Genomic DNA, 18,468 nt, shown 5'->3' with positions numbered 1-18,468 from the left:
TGACAAGGAGATCAAACTTTAAACTGGGTGCATAAATTTCTGGAATAATGTGTCATTTGAAATGTAACCATCAAATTGAAACCTCTCTATCCTGCTTGACTGGTCTTTTGTGGGATGTGGATGGATCCAAATTGCATTGTAATAAGTTGTGGGCTCAAAAAGAGTGATGTGGGAGGGGATAAGTCGTTGGCATATGGCCCTCCCCAACCCAAATCTCAACCCAGGGGCAGTCTTAGCTATGGGGCAACTGGGGGCAGGTGCCCTGGGCCTGCTCTGGGGAGGCCCTGTGGGGGGCCCTGACTACCCAGGCTACCACAACACCACTGCAGCCAGCCTCTCTGCTAGGGTTGCTAAGTTCCTCTTCACCACCGGCGGGAGGTTTTTGGGGTGGAGCCTGGGGAGGGCAGGGTTTGGGGAGGGGACGGACTTCAATACCATAGAGTGCAATTGCCGAAGTGGCCATTTTCTCCAGGGGAACTGATCTCTATCGGCTGGACTCTGGAGATCAGTGGTGGGGTTTGGGGAGGGGAGGGACTTCAATGCCATAGAGTCGAATTGGCAAAATTGCCATTTTCTCCAGGTGAACTGATTTCTATCAGCTGGAGATCAGTTGTAATAGCAGGAGATCTCCAGCTAGTACCTGGAGGTTGGCAACCCTATACTTGCAGCTGCTGCTCACACCTTCCTTGTATGTAGGGTTGCCAACCTCCAGGTTCTAGCTGGAGCTCTCCTTTTATTACAACTGATCTCCAGCCGATAGAGATCAGATCACCTGGAGAAAATGGCCCCTTTGGCAATTGGACTCTATGGCATTGAAGTCCCTCCCCTCCCCAAAACCCGTCCTCCTCAGGCTCTGCCCCAAAAAACTCCCACCGTTGGCAAAGGGGGACTTGGCAACCCTACTTGTATGCCCAAGGTCCCTCAATCACCAAGACCCCCCCTTTGTCCACTTCCACGGTAATGTAAGCGTTGACAGGCTTGAGCAGACCAATTTCCCCACCTACCACTCTGTGTCCTTCCCCACATTAACTGGTGGCAGCGGTAGTCAGCCTTCTGTGCCTCCTAGAGTCTGCTCAGTCCCCATCAGGTCACTCCCCCCTCTTGAAATTCACATACGACTACTTTTCTGCATCACCTGAGCATGCATAACCCCAGCCTTGTCCATGGGTGGCCTCATTTCACTGCCCTGCAAATAGCGTTGCCAACCTCCAGGTGGAGCCTAGAGATCTCCTGGAATTACAGCTGATCTCCAAACTAAAGAAATCAGTTCCCCTGGAGAAAATGGCTGCTTGGAGGATGGACTCTATGGTATTATAACTTGCTGAGGTATCTCTCCTCTCCAACCCCCACCCTCCCCAGACTCTGGCCTCCAAAATCTCCAGCTATTTTGCAACCTGGATTTGGCAGCCAGCGTGGTGTAGCGGTTAAGAGTGGTGGATTCGAATGTGAAGAACCCTGTTCTATTCCCCACTCCTCCACATGAAGCCTGCTGGGCCAGTCATAGTGCTCTCAGTGCTCTCTGAGCCCATGCGGAAGCAGTCAATGGCAAACCACTTCTGAACGTCTCTTGCCTTGAAAACCCTACGGGGTGGCCATAAGTCAGCTGTGACTTGACTGCAAAACCACACACGCACGCCTACAAATAGTTCCTCAACCATTATGTTTACCTTTCAGAACAACATGTTAATGCCATGCTTTTAGATTTTATTGTGGAGAGTTCAATAAAGGAAGTACTGAAACAGGCTTGACTGGGTGGTGGTGGAGGAGGAGGAGGAAGAAGAGGAGGAAGGAGAAGGAGTAGGTTATTATATGCCGACTTTCTCTACCACTTAAGGGAGACTCAAACCGGCTTACAATCACTTCCCCTCCCCACAACAGACACCCTGTGAGGTGGGTGAGGCTGAGAGAGCTCTAAGAGAGCTGTAACTTGCCCAAGGTCACCCAGCTGGCTTCATGTGTAGGAGTGGGGAAACAAATCCAGTTCACCAGATTAGCCCCCGCCGCTCATGTGGAGGAGTGGGGAATCAAACCCGGTTCTCCAGATCAGACGCCACCACTCAAAACCGCTGCTCTTAACCACTACACCACGCTGGGTGTAGTGGGCAAAGTAGAAATGGGCAAAGAAATGGGGAGACAAAGGAGTGTCATGAAGACAGCAGTGCTGCTAGACAAAGGCCACGGTGCTCCACATTTATGGCTGATTTTTGAGTCGGCATCAGATCTTCACCAAAGCAGAAAACAAAGCCTTAGTCGAGCGCCTGTGTCGGAAACTTCACGGGCTCAATCACTTTATATAACTGCTGTTGTCATAAAGCTGATGTAGAATCCTTGGCCAGAAATGAAAACATGTGTTGGATTATGTAACTGGGGGAAGTGAACGCTCAAGTGCTCATGAAGTTCATTGATTACGATCGAATATGGCATGTGCAAGGGGATTAACGTCAGCAGTGAAGCAGAAATTCAAACGCAGATCCTGAATAATGAATGTACTTGGGGGGTGGGTGGGAGGGCTGCCTCTTTCTTTGCTATATCCATCTGCTGCTATTGTCCTAAGCTGCACTGCCCTTAAACTGGTTTGCTATTTATATCCCCTCAGTCACATATATATAGAAAGCCTGCCCTGAGCCTCCGTTTTTTGCTTCGTCAGAAGTCTTAGGGTCCTTTTGTATTTTAAAGTCTTTATCAGTGATGCAGCAAATTATGACTAGAAAAGCAGTATTGGGGTTGTAGTTCAGAGGATATAAAATGATTGTTTATTTATACCCCACTTGTCACCCCCAGTGGGGACCCAAAGCAGCTTACATCATTCTCCTCCCCTCCATTTTAGCCTCACAACAACCCTGTGAGGTAGGCTAGGCTGAATGTGTGTGATGGGCCGAAGGTCACCCAGCCCGCTTCTAGGACAGAGTCGAACCCAGAGTCTAGTCCGACACTCTAACCACAACATCACAGTTCTGGTTGGAGACTAGGGTTGCCAGCTCCGGGTTGGGAAGTACCTGGAGATTTTGGGGGTGGAGCCTGAGTAAGGTGGAGTTTGGGGAGGGGAGGGACTTCAATGGGGTATAATGCCATACACTCCACCTTCCAAAGTATCCAGTTTCTCCAGGTAAACTGATCTCTGTCGCCTGGAGATCAGTTGTAATAGCAGGAGATCTCCAGCCACCACCTGGAGGTTGAGATCAAAATCACAGCAGCATTGGCCACAAATAAACTCAAGCAAGTTTAAGATGCTAGGCTATGTAATGAAGTTACAAAATACATTACTATAGAGCAGTACATCCAATCACAATAATCAAAATCAACAAGTTGCAGAAGTGCAGTTTCAACATGCACAATTGTGATGTAGTCCAAAAAAATAGAGTTCACTACAAAAAGTCACCAAAGCAGCATAGAAGCCACTGAGGAAGTCCGTCACTGAAGCAGACTGTTCAAGCTACCATTCATCACTGAAGCAGTCAGTTTAAACAAAGTCAGGGATCCGGTAGTTCTCCTGTTTCGCTGTGTCTTCTTCAGGTACAATAAATTAGTTCAACAACATAATTGCTTCTGCGGATCGCAACCTTGCAAGTTCCCAAAGACTGCAATGAACTCATGTGTTCACATTAAGAACATTCGTTAAGAACCTGGAGGTTGGCAACCCTATGGGAGATTGTTGAAGTGTTGGGAGAGGGACCAGTGTGCATGTAAAGATAATCTGATCAACAACTGAAACAATGGTTGCAGTTGCCCGGCAGCTTTGGTTCTCTCCATCCGGTCCTTTTCCTCCCTGGCACTGCAAAGAGGATTTGGATGACAAAAATCCTCTCCTTGAGCCATCTGCAGGAATGTTTGAAATAAATGGAGTAATTTTAAGAAAGCAGATCTTTAAGTGTCTGAAAACAGCAGAGCTGTAACCCCAACAGTTTCAGCAGGGGCTGTGGCTCAGTGGTAGAGCCTCTGCTTGGCATGCAGAAGGTCCCATGTTCAATCCCCGGCATCTCCAGTTAAAGGGACTAGGCAAGTAGGTGATGTGAAAGACCTCTCTGCCTGAGACCCTAGAGAGCAGCTGCCGGTCTGAGTAGACAATACTATGATGGACCAAGGGTCTGATTCAGTATAAGGCAGCTTCATGTGTTCAACTATGTGGAGGGAATAAGGGTAGATGACACTGGGACCATGTCACAGAAAGCACTTGGCAGGCAGGTTTCAGAATCTGGACTCCTGGGCTATTGAGGAAAGCGTTGGTTAGGGTTGCCAACCTCCAGGTATTCAGCACAGGAGCAAATAAGTATAGCAAAGTGCAAATGTTTGTATTGCTACAACATATAACATAGAGTCACAACTATACACTAAGAACAAACAATCTAAATAATCCTGCTACGTGCAATATATATTACAACAATCAAGTGGGAACAGCCAGACTTGAAAATTCAAAGTGTAGGTATAGTCCTTAGGATATATTCACAAGAAAGTCCTGGGTTCCTCTTCAAGTTAGAATGGTGTTTCTGATGTTACCAAGAAATGATGCCAAAAATTGAAGAAGGGATATGGCCGTTTCGAATTCTTTGACTTTACATTTCTTCATCAGTCCCTCAAAAATCAGTCATCATGTAATATCTCCAGCTTACATATTGCATCTTTGCTAAGAATTCAAGCAGGATAAATTTTGACCCGTTCCCACATGTTATATGTTGTAGCAATACAAACATTTGCACTTTGTTATACTTATTTGCTTCTGTGCTGATTTCCAAACCTTTAGGTACATGCATAGTGGTGCCTTTTTCCTTTCCAACCTCCAGGTATTAGCTGGAGATCTGCTATTACAACTGATCTCCAGCAGATAGAAATCAGTTCACCTGGAGAAAATGGCCCCTTTTGCCATTGGACTCTATGGCATTGAAGTCCCTCCCCTCCCCAAACCCCGCCCTCCTCAGGCTCCACTAGCATTGGTGCATCTGTGGGCATCAAAGAGATGCTTCAGGCCAACAAAATGACAATTGAATTGGTTATGTAAGGCTACAGCTGTGTCCTTGGTAAATGGGAAGACAGCGCAGAGAGCAGAGAGCCCTCCTCCTTCGGGGGCTGTTTTTTCAGCAGATGCTGGCTGGGTTACGAATTGGGGATATTGTAGTTCATGGTTTTACAAATCTCTTTCGATGCCTGGCTAAGAGGAGGAGAGGTTAGGCTGTTACCAAGTTCACCGGTTGCCTGTAACTAAACGAACTAAGTGCAAGTTGCAACTGCTATGCTTTCTGCCAGATTGAAAGGATCTCACCAATTTTTCTGCATCATCCTCTTCTCAGGTGAGCATCGCAGCCAGCAAAATTTAAAGAAGGATCGAGGCTTTAACGAAACCTCATCTAAACTGAGAAGGGTTGAAGGTGGCACTGCAGAAACTTAATCCTTCGCTGCTGTTCCATGTGACTTGCGTGATACCAAAGATCAGATTTTTCCCCCTATCAGCGTGGGGCTTACATTCCTCCTGGCATCCTCCAACACCAGCTCTTTACATCTTGCTGATAATGGCAACAAACAGCAGCTTGGACAAGTTTTGTGCAACTGGGCTTCAGAGGTGTGCTCGAGTGTTTCCTAATAGGAGTTAAAAACCCTCTCCCGTTGAAGAATGTAAGAACGCAAATTCCAGCTTTTGGCTCTTGGACTGGGACCTGATTCAAGGGGAGAGGACTTAGTCAACTCTTGACTGATGTGGTCAGCTGTTCCAAAGGACCTTGAGAATCCTGGATGTCCCTCGAAGCAATTGCAAGTTGTGCCCATCTCTGCATGTATGATATCAATTTGAGGATTTGAAGCAGCTTTGGAAACGAAGGAATTGTCAAAATGTGTCTGTGTTTGTGCTTCACTGAGGCGTGTGCTCTCTCTTTTTGTGTTGTTGCATTGACAAAGTGCTTTAGGCCATAACCCCTATGGGCTCAAAATGGCTAGCTGAAGGTGGATGTGAGCGGCTTGTCTCACATTTTTACCTGGCTGCCACTAGTGATGCATCTGCAGATGCATCTTGATCAAACTTAATGCTAAACTTTGACGTCTTGGACTTGCAACAGCTTCTGCTTGGGCTGCCATGAATTCTGTTATCTCCAGGTCAGTATTTCTGAGCAAATCCTTCAGGTGAGCTTGTTAAAGCCAGTGGATATGTGATTGCTCCTGGACTATGCAAGGAAGAACAGGGAGCTATAGACATGTTAAATGGAACCGGGAAGACAGTGGAGAGGACTATACAAAGACCGAGGTCTACGCTGATGATGACCAGGGCCAGCAGCACCGGCTGACCCCTTTCGAGAAGCTTACTCGGGACATGTCCCAGCATCAGAAGGTGGTGAAAGAATTAACTCTAGGGAAGAGGATTGGATTTTACCGCATCAGAGGGGAAATAGGCACTGGGAATTTCTCTCAGGTGAAGCTTGGGATCCATTCTCTCACCAAAGGTAGGCTACACAGTTTATGGCACATGTATTTGGGGGCCGAGAGTTGTGCAGTGAAACCACGAAGATGTCAACTGCTGGGGACTGCAGGAACTAGAAAGCAGTGTGTGAAAGCATCCTCGAATACACTGATTCCTGCGTAAGTTCAGGGTGTGAACTGGAGGCCATGTCCAGAGCTGGATTATCTTGGCCCATGCACATGTTCAAGCATGGAGACTTAAAACTGGGTCAGTTATCTTTTTGCATGCTTTGACTGGCCTATAAGGGTAGCTAAGGAAAGCAAACGTAGGCCTCTTCCCTCTTTCCCCAATTTTTCAGTGCATTGTTATTTCAGATGAGGGTGCCCATTCTAATCACCATTTATATATATTTGCTGTCAAGTCGCAGCTGACTCAAGGCAAGAGACTTCAGGGGTGGTTTGCCATCGCCTGCTGTGGTATTCCTTGGTGGTCTCCCATCCAAATCCTAGCCAGGGCTGAACCGGTTTAGCTTCTGAGATCTGAGGAGGTATCCAGGTTAGGGTCCTTAATAATTAGAAGCCTGGAAATGGGCAGAATAGAAATTTGGGGTTTTTTAATCCCTTAGACAGAACAGCAATCTGGGCTAGGGTTGCCAACCTCCAGGTATTAGCTGGAGATCTCCTGCTATTACAACATGATCTCCAGCTGATAGAGATCATTTCACCTGGAGAAAATGATTGCTTTGGCAATTGGACTCTATGGCATTGAAGTCCCTCCCCAAACCCTGCCCTCCTCAGGCTCCACCCCAAAAACCTCCCGCCAGTGGCGAAGAGGGACCTGGCAACCCTACCCAAGACACCCGTTTTTGCTGTGACAGGCTAGCATGGCTACTCCTCTGGAATTAGAACCCATATAGTTATAAGGTTTTGTAATTATTACATTATTATTATTATTATTATTATTCCTATGGAGGAGGTAAGGAAAAGAGCTTTTAATGGTGGTAGGGAGTTCTGTGAAAATGGCTGTTAAGTAAAAGAAGGCCAAACTTTGTAGATCCCAGTCTTGTTGAAAATAATAAAAATAATTTGATGACCCCGAGACTTCTGTCTTGACGCAGCCCTAATGTAATGCAATTTATAATCTCGCCAGGACTGAGCTTGTCGTTCGGATCTGGTTTCTCAGGGAGTTTCACATAGCCCATTCTCTCACCTGCATTATTTAAAGAAGGGAATCCTGTATCCAGTTCATCTCACGCGTTCTTTCTTTGTGTGGCCTATGTCCATCTGTAACTGTACCTGCAGGCTGGAGAGTAAGCCTCACTGAACACATCTGAGTAACAATGTGTAGATAGAGCTGCCAAGGACACAGCTTGTTTTAACACCCGCAACTTCTCCCATGGCTAAGCTGGTATCATTATTATTTTTTTGCAGTCAAGTCTCAGCTGACTTATGGTGACCCCGTAGGATTTTCAAGGCAATAGATGTTCAGAGGTGGTTTGCCATTGCCTACTTTCGTGTCATGCCCCTGGTATTCCTTGGAGGTCTCTCATCCAAATACTTGCCAGGGCCGACCCTGCTTAGCATCTGCGATCCAATGAGATCAGGCTAGCCTGGGCCTATGCAGATCAGGGTGGTGTTAAATATACCAGTTCTTAATGTTATTCTTTTTCAGTATCTCTCAAATTGGACACACAAAGCTGCTTTATAGTCAGTTGGGTTGTTGGTCAGTCAAAGTCAATATTGTCCACTCTGGCTTTACAGTAGGGTTGCCAACCCCCAGGTACTAGCTGGAGATCTCCTGCTATTACAACTGATCTCCAGCCGATAGAGGTCAGTTCACCTGGAGAAAATGGCCGCTTGGCAATTGGACTCTATGACACTGAAGTTCCTCCCCTACCTAAACCCTGCCCTCCTCAGGCTCTTCCCCTAAAACCTCCCATTGGTGGCGAAGAGGAACCTGGCAACCCTACACTACAGGCTGTCAGGCATTTTCACCTGGAGATGGTGGGGATTGAAAATGCGACTTTCTGCATAAATTGTTTTGGCTGCCAGAGTCCTAAAAGCATGTTAGGTGATGTTTCAGAGTGACAGCAGACACTAATCCATTCTTCTTTTTGACCTTGTTTCTAGTACACCGGGGTCAGCCTACAGTTTCAAGGTGCAAGACAGAAATTAAATAAGAGCAGAAATAAAGCAAAGTAACAGTAACAGCATTTTTTAAAAAATCTGTTTTAAATGCACTGTTTTAAATGCTAGGCTATAAGTCCACATGGCCATAAAAAGGGCAAGCTGTCATAAAGTGGCATTTTGATTTCCTGAAATATGACATCGTTTGGACTGAAGTCAAATAACAGGAGGTCAGCAAACAATATTTGACTGGTCATTTGGCCAGTGTACCAATCCCAGCATGTACCTGAATTTCCTTTCCCTGCCCCATGTATGTGTGTTCATGCACATGTATGAAGTACATCCTTAAAATTGGTTCCTCTTTCATGTGATACCAACTTAGTGTGCCAATTCTGAGCTGCCCATTGCATCAGCGGCAATGATTAGACAGTTTGCCTGACATATCAGGCAAGGTTAAAGCAACCTTTCGGGCTGAACTTTTCAGACTGGCCTGACCCTTCCTTCTAAACTTAGTGAACAAAATGTGGAGGGGCAGGATTCAGAAAGAAGAAAGGGGAGGGAAGTTTAGGGCTTAAATCTGCCATAGATTTGGTGCTTTTTTGTTTTATCTGGCCTTAAACACATTCATGCCCCCCCCTTTTGTGTAAACACCTTGCCCTGACCTGGATGCCCCAGGCTAGCCTGATCTCATCAGACCTTGGAAGTTAAGCAGGGTCAGGCCTGGTTAGTATTTGGATGGGAGACCACCAAGGAAGTCCAGGATTGCACTGGCAAACCACCTCTGAATGTCTCTTGCCTACGGGGGTTGCTGTAGGTTGGCTGTGACTTGACAGCACTTTCCACCACTTTTCAAGCTTGCTTAATTGTGGATTTCAACTGAACTCAGAAGATTGAGTTATGAGCAATCTTCTGTGATGTTTGTAACTCTGTCCATAGCAGGTTCATCCTGGAAATAAATTTTAAGAAATGCTTTATTTCCATACATTCGTTCTGTCAAGCTTCCCACTCTGCTCCATATGCTCAAAATGTAACAATCTGCTATGTTTTGAAGAGAAAAAAGTCTGCCAACACAAATAACATCTGTTGGGCTGGATCTAAAGAAGACTTCGTGCTGACTGTGAACTGAAGCTCCATTCATGGAAGGAAAGGCTACCTTTGGATGTAACTCCTTGAGATTGTTAGTGCCATTTTTAGGGGGGGGGGAATAATGTTAAAATTTTGTAACAGAGCATTGCAATTACCTCCAAGAATTGCACCTATTCTGGACTTATGTTTCTCTTACAGAATGTATGCTAAATATTGTTATCCTTTTAATATCCAGCCAACTGTTGATCATTGCAGATAAAAAGCTGAAAGGGAAAAAGGTTCTTCCTGTGAGAATCCTGTGGTGTGTGTATGACTGGGTGGAATTCACTGCCAGAGGATGTCATGATAGCCATTCACTTAGATGTCTTCAAGAAGAGGATTAGTCACATTTATGGCTAAATGGGACCTCTATGCTCAGAGACAGAATACCTCTGAATACTAGGCTTTAGAATCTATGCCCAGTTTGCCAACCTTCCAGGGGCACCGAGTTGGCCAACAAGGCCAACCAGATGTTGGACCAGATAGACCTGTGAGCTAATCCAGCAGGGCTCATATTTTGAGATGGACCCAAAGGTATCTTCCCATTCATAAAAGGAGTCCTTCTTTGAGTAAGATTTTTCTTGAGTAGACAGGGAACAGTGGCTCCAGCTCACAATTTACTTGTTGAAACATTAAAATCTTTTCACTTTGCAATCTTAGCATTTTTTTTTTTCATTTCTATTGCTAGGGCTCTGTGTTCAGATAAGGACATAAGAAGAGCCCTGCTGGATCAAACCAGTGGTCCATCTAGTCCAGCAACCTGTATCACACAGTGGCCAACCAGTTGCCCTGGAGTGTCAACAAACAGGGCTCAGAGGCCAAGACCTTCCCCTGATGTCGACTTCTAGCACTGGTATTCAGAGGTTTGCTGGCTTTGAATATGGAGGCTCCCTTCAGTCACCATGGTTAGTAGTCATTGATGGGCCTGTTCTCCATGAATTTGCCTAGTACTCCTAGAGCTTCAACTCTCCTCACCTCAATTTGAATTGGTTCTTCAGACACTCTTAGCCAAAACAGCAGCTCTGGCATTGGTATGCCCCACATTTTCCATAGTGAAAACAGATATAAATAATTCAGTGGAATATGTGTGTGTGTTAAGTGCTGTCAAGTCACTTCCGACTCATGGCGACCCTATGAATGAAAGTCCTCCAAAATGTCCTATCTTTGACAGCCTTGCTCAGATGTTGCAAACTGAAGGATGTGGCTTCTTTTATTGAGTCAATCCATCTCTTGTTGGCTCTTCCTCTTTTCCTGCTATTCAGTGGAATAGAAGAAGAATGTGTTACTTATTATCAACTGTACAGGGAAATAATGAGAAATATGACATTTGTTCCATTATTAATACCATATATGGTTTTACAATGGGTAAATTATTTAGTGTGTCTTGAACTTCACTATGCATTTTGATTTTAAATAAGAGATGCTATCTCACCTCCATGGGATCTGTGTTCATGTGGCTGAGGGGGATTTTAAAGGCTACCTGTCCCCAAAGTACATTGTAGATCAGTGGTTTTCAGCCTTTCCAGACCCAGGATCCACTAAGCATGGGGACTACTACATTGCAAGCATGCAGCAGGAAGTTCCTTGTGACAGGAAGAGGGGGAGCCAGTATTATGACCTCACCACTCCTCCACATGAAGCGAGCTGGGTGACCTTGGGTTAGTCACAGCTCTCTTAAAGCTCTCTCAGCCTCACCTGCCTCAAAGAGTGTCTGTATTGTGGGGTATCTGTTGTGGGGAGGGGAAGGGAAGGTGATTGTATGCTGGTTTGAGACTCCTTAAAAAGGTAGAGAAAATCGGGGTATAAAAACCAACTCTTCTTCTTTGTATACCGTACCTTTGCAAGTTTGAGGTGGAGGTGTGTATTTTTTGAGTATTTAATCTGTTGCACTTAACGATACAAAAAAAATCCTTGTTAACTTCCAGAAAAAGTAGCTATCAAGATTTTGGACAAGTCAAAATTAGACCCAAAGACTCAGAGGTTGCTGTCCCGTGAGATTTCAAGCATGGAGAAGCTGCACCACCCAAACATCATCCGGCTTTATGAGGTGATGGAGACCTTGTCCAAACTACACCTGGTGATGGAATATGCCAGTGGAGGAGAACTCTTTGTTAAGATCACAACAGAAGGGAAGTTGCCTGAATTAGACAGCAAGCTCATCTTCTCCCAGATTGTGTCTGCCGTTAAACACATGGTAAGTCCAGGGGCGTAGGCTTTCCAATTTCCCGGGGGGGGGTCTGGGGCTGGGCCAGAGGCATTGCTATGACATCATAGGGAGGAGCCAGTGACATCACAGGGAGGGGCCTCCGTTGCCACTATCTCTGGAGGCAGGGCTATGGGGGATTTAGGGAAGGGCTCCCCAGAAATTTAGGGGGGCTTCAACAAATCATCTTCAGACAGCCAAAATACAACTTTAACACTTAATTAACAATGCAAACTGTTTATTTAAATTTTTAAATTGCAGTAAAATCAAATATTCTCCTAATCCCCTATTACCCCTTCTGCTGCTCTCACAAGCATCCTCTCCTTCCATATCCCACCAATCCTTCCCAATTTCCCTTCACCTCCCCACCCCATTGTGTGTGTGTTAAGTGCTGTCAAGTTGCTTCCGACTCATGGCGACCCTATGAATGAAAGTCCTCCAAAATGTCCTATCTTTGACAGCCTTGCTCAGATCTTGCAAACTAAAGGCTGTGGCTTCCTTTATTGAGTCAATCCATCTCTTGTAGGGTCTTCTTCTTTTCCTGCTGCCCTCAACGTTTCCTAGCATGACTGTCTTTTCCGGTGCGTGTCTTCTCGTGGCGTGACCAAAATACGATAGCCTCAGTTTAGTCATTTTAGCTTCTAGGGTCAGTTCAGGCTTGATTTGATCTAAAACCCACTGACGTGTTTTTTGGGCAGTCCACGGAATCCGTAACACTCTCCTCCAACACCACATTTCAAAGGAATCTATTTTCTTCCTATCAGCTTTCTTCTCTGTCCAGCTTTCACACCCTTACATAGTAATAGGGAATACGATGGCATGAATTAATCTAGTCTTGGTGGCCAGTGACACATCCTTACACTTCAAAATCTTTTCTAGCTCCTTCATGGCTGCCCTTCCCAGTCTCAATCTCCTTCTGATTTCTTGGCTGCAGTCTCCCTTTTGGTTGATGGTGGAGCCAAGGAATAGAAAGTCTTGAACAATTTCAATTTCCTCATTGTCAACCTTAAAGTTGTGTAATTCTCCTGTAATCATTACTTTAATTTTCTTGATGTTCAGCTATAGTCCTGCTTTGGCACTTTCTCTTTTAACTTTCACCCCATTAGTTGGCATGTATTGGTATGGTTAGTGTACAAGCAAGAAGAAGCAGCAGTAACTGTAACACGAAGTACGTAGCAAATCTCAACAAGCTTTTTGCATATCCGTGGGCTTCTGCCCCAGGATCTCCTCGCTCCTCAGAAGATTCCATGCTGGCCATAATTAGGCGAGGAATAGAGAATAAAACTGCTGCTATCATACTGCCCTTGTACATATCAGTGGTGAGACCACACTTGGAATACCGTGTACAGTTGTGGTCACCACACCTAAAAAAGGATATTGCGGAGCTTGAGAAGGTGCAGAAAAGAGTAACCAAAATGACCAGGGGACTAGAGCAACTGCCCTATGAGGCGTGGTTAAAGCACTTAGGGCTGTTTAGCTTGGAAAGAAGGCAGTTAAGGGGATAGAGGCCTGGCTTTTGCTTCACATTAGAAGCTCTCTTCTCTGAAGAGGGAAGTGTCATAATCCAGCTTTGCTTGTTGGTTGTTAATAATACGTTGCTGGTTTGAGTTGTGAGCTGTATGTGACTACCAGAGGTAAGAACATAAGAAACATAAGAAAGGCCATGCTGGATCAGACCAAGGTCCATCAAGTCTAGCAGTCTGTTAACACAGGGGCCAACCAGGTGTTTCTAGGAAGCCTACAAACAAGACAACTGCTGCAGCATTATCCTTCCTGTGTTTCAAAGCACCTAATATAATAGGCATGCTCCTCTGATCCTGGAGAGAATAGGTATGCATCATGACTGGTATCAATTTTTACTAGTAGCCATGAATAACCCTCTCCTCCATGAACATGTCCACTCCCTTCTTAAAGCCTTCCAAGTTGGCAGCCATCACCACATCCTGGGGCAGGGAGTTCCACAATTTAACTATGCATTGTGTGAAGAAATACTTCATTTTATCTATTTTGAATCTCTCACCCTCCAGCTGACTCATGTGTATATTTCCTCCAAAATTTTGCATTCATTTTATCGTGCAATCTTTTACTTGCTCTGTTTCAGTGTGATGTTGCAGTAGCAATTTATAAATTTTTCCTAATAAGTGTCTTGAATCTCCAATGATTAGCTGTTCAAAAGTCATCCTCTGCTTATCATAGCTTCTCCTGTCAATGAGTGATTTTAATGGCTTCCAAACAGACATGACAAAGGATCACGGATCTCCATTCAACTATAAAATTGCAACCGGGCAAGCCCTCAGTTCAGATCAAGGCCTTGTCTTGGGGAAAGGGGGTTTACTTCTTCAGCTCTTGCTTGGTTTTGCTAATCAAAACTGCAGGGTCATTTAAAAAATCTTTTATTGTTTTAAAATGCTTATATATACACTGAGGGGGAAAAGTGTTTGATCCCCTGCTGAATTTGCCCGTTTGCCCTCTGACGAAGAAATGACCAGTCCATAATTTTAATGGTAGGTTTATTGTAGCTGTGAGAGACAGAATAACAACAGGAAAAACCCCAGAAACCCAGAGGCAACAGGGCAAATTTAGCAGGGGATCAAATACTTTTTCCCCTCACTGTAACAGCACAGAGGGGCCCTGACAAAGCCATATGGGCTTGAAATGCAAAACACCCTCTCCCCTTCCTGTGTGGGCCTGACCTGTACCACGTACACACATGAACACATGAAGCTGCCTTATCCTGAATCAGACCCTTGGTCCATCAAAGTCAGTATTGTCTACTCAGACTGGCAGTGGCTCTCCAGGGTCTCAGGCAGGGGTCTTTCACTTCACCTACTTGCCTAGTCCCTTTAACTGGAGATGCCGGGAATTGAACCTGGGACCTTCTGCATGCCAAGCAGATGCTCTACCACTGAGCTACAGCCCCTCCCCAAACCATGTACACTTGTAGTTTCGCCTCTTTACAGTTTAATAGAGAACTGTCCCCTCTATTGCATGTGTTTGGATCCCTCAACACCAAGGAGAGCCAATCTGCAAACAAAAGAACTGCTTCTTTTGTTTGTACTCAGGCCACATGGGATTGTGTCACAGGAAAGTCACCCCTGAGCTGTAACAAAGGGGGCAAGGGAAAATGAGGCACACATTTAAAAGGAAATAAACATTATCCCTACAACTGCCATATTTAGCAATGTGGGTAACTTTGAATTGAAAGTCACTCAAGTGTAGGGTACCAAATTTTAATTGCCGTTCAGTATTTCAAAAATGAGCTAATCATTGCATGAATACTGCTTTGAATGCATATTATTCTGGTTGAAGTTATCTGAGGCCCAAACTATATATGGTGGTGAGATTCCAGATGTGCTGTTAGAGCCACCGCTGGTCAGGGTAAGTACTGACTAATGGTGAGTCAATATGAGATAGCTTCACGTGTATTCAATTTGGCTCTAAAAAGCAGCTGCAGGGGGGACCTGGTATGGATAAGAACGGTTTCTCAGGGTAAGGGACTATGTACCTCTTTGCTCGTCCTCCATTTTCCTGATAAAATATGACCCTGCAAGGTAGCTTTAGACCCCAATATCAAGGAGAATAAGGAAATGTACCCCAAATTGCAGATGTCTCCCCCCCCCCCAAGAGCCAGTGTGATGTAGTGGTTAAGAGCGGTGGTTTGGAGTGGTGGACTCTGATCTGGAGAACTGAGTTTGATTCCCCACTCCTCCACATGAGCGGCGGGAGGCTAATCTGGAGAACTGTCTTGGTTTCCTCAGTCCTGTACATAAAGCCAGCTGGATGACCTTGGGCTAGTCACAGCTCTCTTAGAGCTCTCTCAGCCCCACCTACCTCACAGGGTGTCTGTTATGGGGAGGGGAAGGTGATTGTAAGCCAGACTGATTCTCCCTTAGGTGGTAGAGAAAGTCGGCATATAAAAACCAACTCCTCCTCTTCTTCTTAAAACAGCTGTGGAGGATGTTTTTAAGGAAAATGGAGAGGAGTACCACACCAGCTCCTTGACCATAGATATGCCCCGAATGTCTAGCGGCTAGGATGGTTCAGAAAAGGCACTGCTGACAAGTAGCATTTGGAGGTTGGCAGGCTGTTTGCATGTAGGAATTGGCATGAGTGGAAGCAGAGTGGGATGGGTGGAAGGAAACATTCAAACTCTAAAGGAGTCTTAAGGGTATGTACACCATGGATACAGAAAGAAAAAAATGCTGCTCTGTTTTTCAGTGCCAATGACCTTTCCATTTTTTTTGCTCGGCAGCACGAGAACAACATCATCCACCGGGACCTCAAAGCCGAAAACGTCTTTTACACCAGTAACACTTGCGTGAAAGTCGGCGATTTTGGATTCAGCACCGTGAGTAAAAAAGGGGAAATGTTGGACACTTTCTGCGGCTCCCCTCCTTATGCCGCCCCAGAACTCTTCAGGGATGAAAGCTACGTGGGGGTTCACGTGGACATCTGGGCCCTGGGAATCCTCCTGTATTTTATAACGACCGGCACAATGCCCTTCCGAGCAGAAACTGTGGCCAAACTGAAAAAGTGCATTCTCGAGGGGACGTATGTCTTTCCCCCATACCTGTCGGCGCTTTGCCAGAAGCTGATCCAGGGGGTTCTTCAGCCTGTCCCGACGGAACGCTACTCCATTGAGCACATCATGAACAGCGAATGGATGCGGGGTGTCCAACACCCAAAGCCCTTGGAGCCCTTTAAACTAAACCCCAAGTACTTGTCAGAGAATGGAGCTCTCCGAGAGGAGGAAGCAGAGGTGAAAAACATCCTGAACAAGCTGGGGATCACAGAGGAGCACATTCAAAACAACCGCGGGAGAGAAGCCCAAAGCGCGATCACAGGGATCTACAGAATTATTTTGCACAGGGTGCAGAAGAAGAGGGCTATGGAGACTGTCCCTATGATCACTCTACCAGAGCCCAGAGATTCAGAAGTAAGGAAAGGTCCTGTTACCATTCGGGGCCTCAGACATTCATCAAAACTCTGTTTGATTTTATAAACCGTAGAGCCAGCTTGGCATTCAGCACACTTTCTGAAGTCTTTTCTTTGGTACCTCTTAAGGTTGTTTTTTTTTGTAATTTTGAAATGAATTAAAAAAGATGCCTTATGAGTTGTATGTGACTGTCACCCCTAAGTTAGTTTCCTTGACGTCTGGGAATCTGTTGTCTTGGACAGCTGGGTGACCATGAATGACATACCAAAATTACAATTCTGAACACCACTATTTAGGGAACTGTGTCCCGGTAAACCCCATGTGCCTTCAGTTCTGAGAAAACACTCGATTTGTCTGCTGTCCACTTGGAAAAAGTTCTGTGCATTTCAGTGAGCTTAGACTGCGTGGTTTTAGATTAAGGTCGGGGACCCCAATGTGGTGTTTTTAGGAAGTGGGTGGGACCAAGTAGAGCTCTTGACCAGCCACACTTCTGATTTGACTATTGGAGATTTTTTTTTTTTAATGTTGCTCTGGCAGCGGCTGCCACCACAGCACAAGAATCTACACTGTTACTGAAGGTAGGCTGTGGCAGTCATTTTGTGGCTGTATCCACTGTGATGTGTCAGAATTCCAGATGTGCCCTGCAGGCTCAAAAAGGTCTGGGAACCCAGGCTAGGTTGTTCCCCCTCCCAGTTATCCCAAGTGCAGCAAGAATTGCAGGAATCATTTGGATGAGGTCTGACTTATACAGACAAAAGCCTTTCAGAGTTCAGAATGGTATTGCAGGACAGCCTTATGTCATAGCACATAAGTTCACTGTTACTGGCACATCGCTGTCTGGTTAGACTTCTACAGTTTTTGTTCGGTGCTTCAGATTATACCTAGAAAAAACCCGATGAAACTAATTCCTAGTGGTGTCATAGGGCAGGGGCTGTGGCTCAGTGGTAGAGAATCTGCTTGGCATGCAGGTCTTCAGTCAAAGGGACGAGGCAAGGTGGTGATGTAAAAGACCCCTGCCTGAGACCTTGGAGAGCAGCGGCCGTTCTGAGTAGACAATACTGACTTTGATGGACCAAGGGTCTCATTCAGTATAAGGTAGTTTCATGCGCACACTCAAAGGCTTCCAGGCACTGGGTCAGCAGTGGTAGGGCAACTGGGGTAACATGGCAAGCAGCAGAGAGAAGGAGATAGAGCCGCAAAGTTGTCACTCCTCTGATGAATTTTATCACACTGCTGGCACATCTGCTGCTTGGAATCAGACTAATTCCTTTCAAGGACAGGTTTAATCTGAAAAGCCTGCCCCAGTAGTTGCAAAGGAGAGGACAAGGAGCTGAAACTCCGGCCCTTGGTGCTTAAAAAGCTGCTGCAAAGAAGGCATGGATCAAGTGTGATTTTCACAAAGTGTTAAATCCCACTCCCATCCAGTTTTCCTTTGCAAATGCAGAGGGTAATTTCCTAAATTAAAATAAAAAGTATTTTATAATGAACGCAAAAGAAAGTACAAGATGCAACTTGACTCAAGAGAGCCAGCGTTTGATTCCCCACTCCTCCCCATAAAGCCTGCTGGGTGACCTTGGGCTAGTCACAGTTCCCTCTGAACTCTCTCAGCCCTACCTATCTCACAAGGTGCCTGTTGTGGGGAGAGGAAGGGATTGTGATTGTAAACCACTTTGAGACTCCTTAAAGGTAGAGAATATCA

The 18,468-nt window shown here is 45.5% G+C and overlaps 1 protein-coding gene across 1 annotated transcript; it reads left to right on the top strand.

Annotated features, from left to right (window-relative positions):
* The first annotated feature begins 6,148 nt into the window (after positions 1 to 6,148).
* On the top strand, positions 6,149 to 16,835 carry NIM1K (NIM1 serine/threonine protein kinase). Its single transcript, XM_056849053.1, has 3 exons — positions 6,149 to 6,422; positions 11,556 to 11,824; positions 16,086 to 16,835. Exons 1-3 carry the CDS (start codon positions 6,149 to 6,151, stop codon positions 16,833 to 16,835), a joined length of 1,293 nt encoding a protein of 430 aa, XP_056705031.1.
* The last annotated feature ends 1,633 nt before the right edge of the window (positions 16,836 to 18,468 follow it).

Source organism: Euleptes europaea, chromosome 4, assembly GCF_029931775.1.
Source record: "Euleptes europaea isolate rEulEur1 chromosome 4, rEulEur1.hap1, whole genome shotgun sequence".
Taxonomy (NCBI): domain Eukaryota; kingdom Metazoa; phylum Chordata; class Lepidosauria; order Squamata; family Sphaerodactylidae; genus Euleptes; species Euleptes europaea.
The sequence above is the reverse complement of the archived record's forward strand: the minus strand, read 5'-3'. Positions and strand labels throughout refer to the sequence as shown.